Genomic DNA, 11,034 nt, shown 5'->3' with positions numbered 1-11,034 from the left:
CAACTGTTGATGTATTACAGCTCTGGGTGTTCTCTGACACTGCCTATGGTGTCCACCAAGGGAATTCTTAAGAGTAGAGGGAGGACTGTTTGTCATGGCCAACTTAGCTCGCTTTACAAAGCCCTTCCCAAGAGGCTGCTGTAACGTGCCTGTGCAGCAGGAGCCTGGGAATGCAGCTGGCAGGACCCAGACACGGCTTCCTTGCTGACTTTCTGCCCTCCTCTGCCTTGGCACTGATGCTTCCTGCTCTGAGCTTGAGCCTTCAGGGATATGAAGGAGCGCTGCTGGCGCGGTGGGAGCTCATCCACAGGCTGATTTCTTGTGCTTTCCCTTCAAGATCCCCCCCAAAAAGAAAGATCCTTTACCCAGGGTGAATTTCCAGCTTCACCTTCCTTTCTGCTTCTGCTGCCATCCTTTCTACCTCTGGCAGAGGACTGCTGTGCCTCTCAGCTGGGCCAGGAGGAGCACTGAGATGCTCTGCTGATCCACCCAGATCCCTCATCCTGCCTGGGCACTCCTTTCAGGATGCCATGGCAGTCTCCTTGCCCTACCTAGGTTTAACAGGGTACCCAATTATTACTTTTGGTGGCACAACTGTGCTGCTGAATTAACAGGCTACTACAGTTGCTACTACTCTGTTGCAAAGCTCAGCCAGGAGAGATATCAACATTAACTTTGTAAAATTAAGGGAAAGGTAGGAGGGAGGGAAGGCAGCAGCACTGAGTGCTGGGGAGAAGGAAATCCAATTTTTCTCATCTCCAAAAAAAAAAAAGACTGAGCCGTGCCTGGTAAGGAGGGAGGTGTTTGAGACTGAACCTCAAAGACATGTCTTGAAATTGCATTTCTTTTCATCTCCTCAGAATTTCAGTGTCAAGAAGGACCTTTGGTCAGAGTGGGCTGGTAGTGCAAACCTGGTATGCAAACACTTCCCTGATCAAGTCCATCTGGGTGATGGCAATCAGTCAACACCAGTTTTACTTGGACAGAAAGCAAAGCAAAGTAAGTTGTGAGGCATTTTACTGTGGGCATAAGTTTCAGCACCTTTCCTGTAATATCCTTCAGTGTGTGTTTTTCTGTGGATGAATTACTCTCCAGAGAAAAACTACATATCATTTTTGTCAGCTTTTTGAGCAGTGTGCTAGTGACAGTATTGTTATTTGATCCATTTTAGCCTGCCTGCAATTAAGGGCTATGGAAGTGTAATCACAGAAGAGAGAATTCCCACATCTCAGTGTTTAATCTGCTTTTTCTTTTGTCTCCTCCTCATGTTCGTTTTGAACAGGGTGCAAACAGCAAAGAGATTTTCAGCTGAGAAATTATTTGGGCTTCAGGGGAGAGGAATGCCAGTGCAGCCTTGTGTACCTTGATGCTCTTGCTTTAGCCCTTAATTTTGTGGGAGATGAGGTGTGAAATGTCATCTTCTGTGACCCTGTGTTCTGAAGTTAATTAGAGGTAACTCTATGAGGCTGGATTTCTTTTTTTTTTCCCCTCTAAACTCCTTCAGGCAAAAATTCCTTCAGCCAGAAGTTTGGATGATATCGCCATGGATCTGACAGAGATGGGAACACCAAAAGTTTCCAAACTAGTGACTTTGGAAGGGAAGAACCAGCTTATTATGGCCAGCAATGGCAGTTTGATCTCATCAGGTAATACTTGATAGAAATAGAAGGTAAAGAAGTACAGGGGGGCTTGTGGATGTTAAAAGGGAAAACGAGGGTAGCTGACCATATATATACAGTGACATATGCAAAGGGTTGTATTAGTTGTGTCTGAGGCAGTAACATCAATGGTATAACCTGGTGTTTCCCCCCTGTAACTAAAGAAATAAAAATATGCTAGATGGATAAGCACCCACATACTCTTAGTCCATGAATAATGTGATATCAGTTTACCAGTCAGCCCTTGAATGACTGTGTCATCTAAGTCCAAGGGAAATGTGATCCAGGGTAACTTTAGGCACTTGTTCGAGGAGTTGAATTCCCCTGAACTTCCTCAAAAATGAACAGAGAGGAAAAATGCTTCCAAATAAAGCATAGCTTGAGAGTGGACTTTAGACCTCTCCCTTGAATGTGGAGGAGGGGAAAAGGGGGAAGGTAGAACCCTGGCTGCCACCTGTAAGTGCCTTGAGGTGAAGCCCAAGCAAGGAACCTTGGTATCCAGAAAGCAAAGTCAAAGCCAGAGTATCAAGTATGCTGTAGATACCACTAATACACTGACTTACATTTTGGGTGAGTTCCCATGCAAGTATATACATTGGGGGTTTGAAAAAGTGTGGATTTCCTAAAAGTCTGCTTGCTAGATGGCAGGAGAGCTGGGTGTTGTACTTCGTGTGTTGTTTTGCTGGGCTGGGCTGCTTTGGGGAGATCTTGGCTTAATTCACTAGGAAAAAATTGCTTTTATCTGCAAGTCTGATATAGAGAGTGTACTTTTTAGGCTCTCAGGATTCAGAAGTAAGTGAAGAACAAAAGAAAGAGAAAATTATGGAGCTAAAGAAGAAAGAGAAGCTCCTTCAGGAAAAACTGCTTCAGAAAGTTGAGGAGCTGAAGAAAATCTGCCTGCGAGAAGCGGTGAGAACTGCACCTTCCACTGGGGTCAGGGTGGGGGAGAGCCCTTCTCTGCCTCTGGACCTTCAAATGGAACCTTCTCTGTTCCCCAGGAGCTGACAGGCAAGATGCCCAAGGAGTATCCTCTCAGTGCTGGAGAGGAGCCTCCCCAGGTCAGGAGACGTGTCGGCACGGCGTTCAAGCTGGATGACAACCTGCTCCCCAGCGAAGAGGTGAGCACTGCACTTTGTTTTCACAGCAGAGGTGGGGTGGCCAGACCAGTGACCAAAGCCACTTGTAATAATCCAGCTCTTCCCTGACTGTTGAAGAGGAGGCAGCTGGGAAATTCAGCTGGGCACCACCTGCCTTTGAAATGACCAGGAAATTGGCTGTTCCATAGGCTTTAGGCTCCCCTGACCTCAACCCCTGATTTGGTTATGCTGCTTGAATTTTAATGGACATTGCTGCTAATTAGGGAAGAGGAGGTTCAAATTCTGTCTGGCAACTCTGGGCTTTGCTCAAGTGTTGATTTTGGTGTTGTGTTGAGGTTGTGTTGAACCCTGAACGCAGCAGGGGTGTGCTCTGTTCTCCTTGCAGAATCACCTGCCCATGAGCACAGTTGTGACAGGTGACAGCAGGAGGAGGTTTATCTCTGGCTTAAAGCAAGTTCCACCTAAATAAAAGCTCTTTATATTGCTCAAGAAGATGAGGTGAACTTTGCTGGCAGAGACTGACTTAGGAGATAGGGTAATTCAGATATCTGCAGTTTCTGGACACATACCATTCCCCCTCATTCCTTGTGAGAGTTGTTAACAAGCTCTGTCATCCTGCACTGCATCTGCCTTTCACCACAAGCTTGCTGCTCTGGCTGCAGGACTGGTGTAATCCATGTCTGCAGCAAACTGAATTTATTTTATGTAGGCTATTGAAGCAAAATCCTACTGACCAGATTTAATAGTGTGTTGCTTAGCACTCAGCACTGCTGCAGTACCTTTCATCTGAGCATCTCAAAGTTGTTTGCAAACGACTAATTAAAGTCTCCAGCTCCCTGTGACGTAGGTATGGTGGTAGCAATTTCCATTTTTATTTTCTCCAAAGTAGAGAGAGTTTTGAACAGACATTTTCAGGCTTGGATTCTGAGCAGGAGGTTTAGGTGTCTATACCTGAATTTAGCTGTCTATCTTATATCACCCAGTTTTGAGAATTTTAGGTCTGTCTTAAGAGGTCATGAAATCTTACACTGGTCATACAAATGAGATCTAAGAGTTTCATGTGCTGAAATTGTTTTGTGTATAAACTTTATTTCTATTACATGCTCAGGATGTTACTTCATTACCACAAAAGCATTTCCTCTATTCAATAACCTGCATTGATAATTTCAACCCAGAACACCAGCAAATAATTCATCTCACAAAATTGCAGGATCCCGCTTTGCAGGATTTGGAGAGCAACTTTATCATACAGCAAAAGCTGGTGGAAGCTGCAAAGAAACTTGCCAGTGAGCCAGACCTCTGCAAAAATGTGAAGAAGAAAAGAAAGCAAGAGTATGCTGATGCCATAAAAAAACTGCAAGAGATAGAAAATTCTATAAATGAATATAGAATCAAGTGTGGCAAAAAACCAACCCAGAAATCGACTCTTACTCTACCAGGTAAACAAGAGGATTACCCATATTCTAATGAAAACAGGGGGAGAAGTAGTTTTGTTTACATCTGCTCTGTATGATTTTTATCTTCTCTGACAGTTAAGTAAGAATAAAGAGATGCAATTGCTGCATCTGATACGGTGAGTGCACTGCTTGGAGGCTGAGGGCAGAATAAGCTGCAGTTTTAGGAGCAAGTGGAGACATGCTCCAGCACCAGGTAGAGTTTGAGGGTGCTGCTTTAGAAAGGTGCATCTCAGCTGAAACTGGTGTGCTGGATGAGTTCCTGGGCTCCTGGGTGCTGTTGTGTGTCTGAGCTGCCACATGCAAGACTTCCCTTCCTTCCCTTCTGCAGTGCTTCAGTCCTAGCAGAAATAGAGCCCGTGAGTTTTTCTGCAGGGTTGAGGGAATCAGGATCAGAGGTTTTGTTCCTTGATTAAAAATTACTGATTTCCAGGAAGACACAAGCAATGTTCAGGAGTTTATGAATGCTAATAGTGGCAAACAGATTTTTGACTAAATCCATTTGCCAGTGATGAGCAGATACCCATGGCCCTTCCCTCTCAAAAGTGTGTTTTTTCCAAGGGAGGTGGGATTCTTGCTGCTTCATAGGATGAAGCCTGGAAACCTTCTAGTGTCCAACCCACTGAAGGAGTTTGGGAGTAGCAAAAACTCAGGTATTGCCAGGTCTTATAGATTATACAGTGATGAACAGTTATAGGACATGTTTTAATACTCCCCTCCATGGAAGAGGTATATGGGTAATTTTTAATGTTTAATTGGTCTCTTTTTCCCACTTTGTCCCAGGGGAAATGCTGTTTTGTGGGGTCAGTGGGCTTTTTTTCTTTTTGGGAACTACAAGGTGGGAAAGAAAAGGCAGGATTTTTCTGCTGTTTATGTTGATAGCCTCTTACCCTTGAGATGACACCTCTTACCAACACATTCTCCCTGGAGGAGACACTTGTCCTGTGCAGTGCCAGGTTTCTGCTGGGGAAACTTTTGCCCTGTCCCATTCCCACTGAGAGTCTGGTTTGGATTCCTACCCAGCACAGAGCACAGCAGCACTGGGCTCTCCATCATCACAAACTGTCCACTCTGAAAGGCTGATGATTGCTATTTGATTTGACTCAGCTAGCTCCTGATGGACAGAGATGAAGAAAAGGTCTTTTTTTTCCAGTCTATTGCTCACCAATCTGGACACTAATTGTGGGAGTTCCTGCATTACCTGGGACATGTGACATGTAGCAATGACCAGGAAGCTGTTGAAGGCCCATGAGCAGTGAGAGCCCCATGAGACAGCATCTGTCCACAGTCATTGCTGCTTATTGCAGGCAGGTTTTTTTGTCCAGTTGTGCAAACAAGCAACTTAGGAGTTGGTCCTTATACATTTAGCCCATCATTTTGCAACATCAGGTTCCTGGCATCCTTGTTTGCTGCCTGAGAAGATGGACACAGCCAGAAGGGACTAGGCTGTGTGTCTCAGAGGTCTGCCATGTTTTGCTGTCTTGAAAAGCTATTCTGTTTTCCAAATTCTTAAAACCCCACCTCTCCTCACAGCAAATCATGATGGCAAAGGAGTAACATACCTTGCTTGTAATGAGTGATGGAGGTGACAGGTCTCATAAACAAAGTGGCTGCCGCCGTCTTTTATTTCCTCTCCCTCTCTACATGGAGGTTCATGTAGACTTTTTACCCCAGCAGCACTGTCTTGCTAGATATGGACTAGGAACAGTTTTTTTTTCTGTGGGTTGATTACCTTCTGTGCTGCTCTTTATCACCACCCTAATTTTTTCTGCTGTTGGTCTGTTCTCAAGCTTAGTGTGGACAGGCTATTTCAGAGCAAGGGATTGTAACACCAAGGTGAGAGGACAGGAGGGTACAGCAAAGCACTTGGAATAAATAACCAAATGTGAAAGAAACAGGGGAAAAAAATGCAACATTCATATGACAGTTAACTGCTCTTTGTGTTGGTGGAATTGGCAGTAACTTGACTGAAATCAGGGGAATTATTCTGGACTGATATTAATTTAATTGAAACAATCTGTATGCTGATGAAACAGTCGAAAGTGAATGCCAGATTTCAAAAGGCTTTTCCATACCTACCTGGTGGATTTCCACCTAGAGGAGATTAGGTGCTGGCAGCCAAGATTTGCATGTCTGTGTAGGCTTCTGACTCCTACTGAAGCACCAAAACACCCTGTGAGATCTGTTGGGAGCTGGGTGGAAAATGCCTTCCTGCTGCAGCTGGAGAGAAACCCTTTGGTAATTACATGGGTAGTGTGCTGCATGGTGGTGAACACAGCTGGGTCACGATACACTCCAGAGCAGGACTGTCTTCAGGCTCTTGAGGGCTGGACCTTACAGATTGCAATGCTACAGGTAGCAGCTGGCTCTGAAGCTGTAGAAAATAAACTGTGTGAGATATTTGGAAATTGCTGTTGGCTCTCCTATACTTAAAGTGCTTCTTTTCATTCACAGATGATATAATTCCATCTGAGAGCAGCTCCCTGTCCGATACAACCACCTATGACGATGGTAAGTTGCTCACCCTTTGCTTCCTGTGAAGTGTGTGTATTCAGAGACATTCCTCTGACTTAATGTCCTTTAGCCTACTGTTTTGCTGGCTTTTGATGACAAATCACTTCATAGCAGAGGAAAAAAGAGCTTAGTCAGGAATGTCTTTCCTCATAATGGGTTAGTTATTGAAGGTTCTGCTCTCTGAGCTGTCTTGAGACAGGGTGTTTGTTTTAACGTGACCAGCCTGCAAAATGAGGGCACTGGGGATGTCAGATACTTCATCCCAAGGACCTGGGCCAGAGGTGGATGAGCAGCTGCAGGATTTACAAGCTGGCAGGATTTGCCTAGCCCTTCTGTCCTCACAGCTGCTATAAAACTTGTAAAAAAGTAGAATAGTCACAGTTACTAATGATGTGTTTACGTTTGTTCCCTAGTGAGCTTGCATCTTGCATGGGTATGGTGTTTGCTCAGCTTACTCATTTCACACACACACCCAGGCACACACGCTCACGCCCTGTTCCACAAGGTGGAAAGGACTTGGCTTGCCTCTCCCTTAAACTGGATAATCATCATCTGGGGACAAACATTATCTAAATTGTTACTCCCTTTTCAGTTGGGGCCTGATTCTGATCTTACTGTGTTCCAGTTCTAGACTTGTAGAACAAATTTGGTACTTTAAAATGGAGTTACACCTGATTCTTGCTTGTAGAAGTAGAGCCAAGGCTTTGGCTTGTGAACATAGAATCATTAAGTCTGGAAAAGACTTCTAAGGTCATCAAGCCCAGCCATCAACCTAACACTACTGTAACCACTAAACCACATTCTGAAGTGCCATGTCTACATGTTTTTTGAAACCTCCAGGGATGGTGACTCCTCCACCTCACTGGACAGCTTGTTCCAATGCCTCATCCTCTTTCAGGAAAGAAATTCTTCCTAATATCCAATCTAAATCTCCCCTGGTGCCACTTAAGCCCATTTCCTCTTGTCCTCTCACTACCTGGGAGAAGAGAGCAACACCCACATCACTACACCCTCCTTTCAGGTTTAAACCTCAGCTTCCTCTTCTCCAGACTAAACAATCCTGGTTTCCTCAGCTGTTCCTCACAGGACATTTTCCCCAGAGCTCTCATCAGCTTCATTGCCCTTCTCTGTATCCACCCCAGCACCTCATTGTCTTTCATACACAGTGGCACCACATGTTCTGTGATGCTCACCCTGCATTTCTGTGCATTTGTTGGTGTTTCCTGTTGGCTCTTAGGGGACCTGGGTTGTGCCCTAAGCAAAGTGAGAACAAGGCTCAAACCAGCATCTTCCCAGTTGCCTTCAGCAGAATGGTCCCTCAGTTGTGTTTGCTCATTCAGTCACTTTTGAAGTCAGTCCCTTTTAGGTTGTATTTCAAAAGTAATCCTTAAAATGTCGTTTTTAACTAAAGAGCTGGAAGGTGGGGGAGAAGAACTGGCCTTTGGGGAGGCTGAGCTTGGGAGGGATCATGCTGCAAACAGATGTTTTCCCAGGGAAGTTCCACTTTGTGACCTGGCCCAGCCCCAGCCTGTGTGTAGTCTCAGTAGGAGTCGGTGCTGGTGAGGTCTGTATGAGCCTCCATGGTGTCCTGTCCATGTGGAGGAGAGCTCAGTGTGGGCAGGACAGCCCTTCTAGAGGCACAGCTTCTGTTTTTGTCTCTGTTGCCCAAAGTGTTTCTGCCTAGGGGCCACAGATTTGCATACAGGGCAAAAATATCAAGGATTTTGCTAACAAGAGACCTGTTCCTTTCCGACAGCCAGTGAATCGCTTCCTGTGCCAGCACAGAGACCCAGCTCTGCACAGCTTTCTCCAAGGCTTCCTCCACCAAAGTCCCTCGGGGTGGAGAGAATTCATCTCAGAAAGTCATCCATAAATGATCAGCTCTTGGAAACCAGACACTCCAGGTAGGGCACGTCTTGCTGGTGCTGTGTTCTCCACCTTGCTGGCATGAGATCTGTCTTGCTGCTGCCAAGACTCCTGTTACTACAGACACCCCAGTGGAGCCTCCTGCATCCACACTCCTCTGCAATTACAGGATTTGGTGATGGGAGCTAAATCTCCTGTCTAGTAACAGAAGTGATTAAGTGTGTTTGAGTAGTTGTCGTGGTTGAAGCATCTGGAATTTGTCTAAGTCTCCATGTAAGAGCAGAGTTACTGGGATTCAAGCAGCTACCATCAGTAGTGCCAGCTGCAGTGACTGGCTGGGGTTCCTGTGTGTGTTGGTGGGATTTGGGCACTTTCTGAGCTAGAAGAACAGTTCCATGTTCCATCGATAGCAGTAGCTCTGCTGATGGTTGTTGATTGTTGTATGGGTCTGGTCTGGTGGTAGTTGTTCTCAGTTTAAAGTTTCCCTCTGACCTTGATATTTCTTGGACTCTATCTGGTGTGAGCAGGCTGTTGAACGCATACTTAAAAATGTTCTAAAGTTTTGGACAGTGTCATGTCTTTGCATTTTCCTCACGTGGCCCTCAAGATAAGCAGAACAGTCTTCTCCATGGAGTTCAGAAGCAGAGTTACAGCCGTATGTAACTGTTGAGCTGTAGTGTGCTTTGTTTTAAAACCCAGTTCCTTTGCTTCTCTGTTACCTGCTCTGTCTCTTCTGCTTCATACTCCTGTCCTTTGGTAGCAGCTTTTCTACCAGCCATCCTATGAGGACCTCCTTTGAGCCACAAGAAAGGGTTGAATTGTTCTTTCTGTTAAAACAGTTCTGTTCTTTATATGGGGAAGCACATCCAGTTATGCCCTTGAACTGTTTTTTTACCCTTTTTGTTTCTTCAAGGCTTAGGGTGCACATATTCTTTATGCTGCAACTTGTATGGCATTTGACCTAACTGGAATTGTCTCCTCCATCCCAGGGACCCTCTTTCAACTCACAGCAGTCCGTACCGGACCCTGGAGCGGCCAGCCCAGCCCCACGGGGGCAGGAGCATGCCCACCACCCCCGTGCTCACGCGCAACGCCTACAGCAGCAGCCACTTGCAGTAAGCAGCCTTTGTTTCAGTGGGAGGGCCACCTTGGTCAGCAGAAGAATAAAAGGGAATGGTGTTAAGAGGCTAAAGGCTCCTTTGCCGTCTACGGCAAGGTCAGGCTCTCAAAATGCCCTTTTGGAGGCATCAGGTTAATATCAGCCACCATCTTCTGGCACAGCCCTGTACCAGCTTTGTGATGTACAAGTTAGAGCTTTTAGGTGGGCACAAAGCTGTCAGGAAAAACAGCAGCACACAGAAATGAGCATCTGTAATATTAGGAGTGACCTGGAAGCTGGCACACAAATATTGCCTGTCTGATCATGGAAGACTATAGGAGAAGGGTTGTCTCCAGATAGGCATCTGTAGGGTGTTTTAAGAAGTGATGCTGGTTCAGAAAGTTTCAGTGGAATACTCATGAGATAGCCAGGATTTATTTTTACATTTCCTGTTTTCTGATGGAGTGAGGCTGATGAGGTTGTATGGTCCATCAGTGAGTGGTCTCCCCACAAGAAGTTGTTCACAAGCTGACATGGGTCTGCTCTGGGTTATGTTCCTGTGAGCCTCCTGAAAAGCTAAGTGACCAGATAGAAGAGAGAGATCCCAGTTAGTGCCCTTACTGTGGGAAGAGAGCTGCAACGTGAGCTCACCTGTATTAGAGAGCTGAGAATCCATGCTAGGCAAAAAGAGATGCAATAGATCTTGTAATGTTATCAAGAGCTTATCGCTTAGTGGGTAGGGGTAGTGCTGCCTTGAGAGCCAGAGCCACAGGAATCCCATCTTCCTATATTCTGCTCTTAGCTCAGTTACTTGTGTAGCACTCATCTGCTTAAAAACTGAGAGTGTAAATCATTACAAAATGGGAGTTTGTGAGCTTTGCTGCAGGTATCCCTGCCACAGATTAACCTTGCTCACCATGATGGGCTTTTATGAGATCTCCCCTACCGCTGCAGCAGATCTAAACTTCAGCCAGGCTGAATTTCCTGCCATGCAGAGACTGTGTGGAAAGACAAGCCAGGGTTTACTGTGCTTTGGCTGGGGAGGCAGCGTGCCCGGCTTGCCTGCGCATGTGAGCGCTCGTGTGACTGCTTCAGCCAACATCTGTGTTGTTTCAGGCCAGATGTTTCCCCACACCACTGCCGGCAGCGCAGCGGCAGCCTGGAATCCCAAACGCAGCTGCTGTCGGGGAGCCCCGCCGAGCAGGCAGCCTTCGCCCTCTGCAGGGCCCAGCGGAGCAGCAGCACCGAGATCCTGGACGACGGCTCCTCCTACACCAGCCAGTCGAGCGCCGAGTACTACTGCGTGGCGCCGGCCCCCGGCCCCCGCTACGCCGCCCAGACGCTGG

General features: G+C 46.2%; 1 protein-coding gene across 1 annotated transcript in view; it reads left to right on the top strand.

Moving 5' to 3' along the window:
- Window positions 1-855: 855 nt before the first annotated feature.
- The window catches only part of FRMD4B (FERM domain containing 4B), a gene marked incomplete at both ends in the record, with an annotated part of 10,804 nt that continues 625 nt past the window's right edge, over window positions 856-11,034 (top strand). Inside the window, 9 exons of the mRNA XM_008947713.1 lie at window positions 856-999; window positions 1,505-1,646; window positions 2,434-2,567; window positions 2,657-2,776; window positions 3,966-4,194; window positions 6,664-6,720; window positions 8,480-8,627; window positions 9,579-9,704; window positions 10,805-11,029. Of these exons, the coding sequence (XP_008945961.1) occupies window positions 856-999; window positions 1,505-1,646; window positions 2,434-2,567; window positions 2,657-2,776; window positions 3,966-4,194; window positions 6,664-6,720; window positions 8,480-8,627; window positions 9,579-9,704; window positions 10,805-11,029 (1,325 nt within the window). The remainder of the gene's footprint in view (window positions 1,000-1,504; window positions 1,647-2,433; window positions 2,568-2,656; window positions 2,777-3,965; window positions 4,195-6,663; window positions 6,721-8,479; window positions 8,628-9,578; window positions 9,705-10,804; window positions 11,030-11,034) is intronic.

The sequence above is a fragment of the Merops nubicus genome, unplaced genomic scaffold (assembly GCF_000691845.1).
Source record: "Merops nubicus isolate BGI_N331 unplaced genomic scaffold, ASM69184v1 scaffold15839, whole genome shotgun sequence".
NCBI classification, from domain to species: domain Eukaryota; kingdom Metazoa; phylum Chordata; class Aves; order Coraciiformes; family Meropidae; genus Merops; species Merops nubicus.
This window is presented reverse-complemented; position numbering and strand designations above follow the sequence as displayed.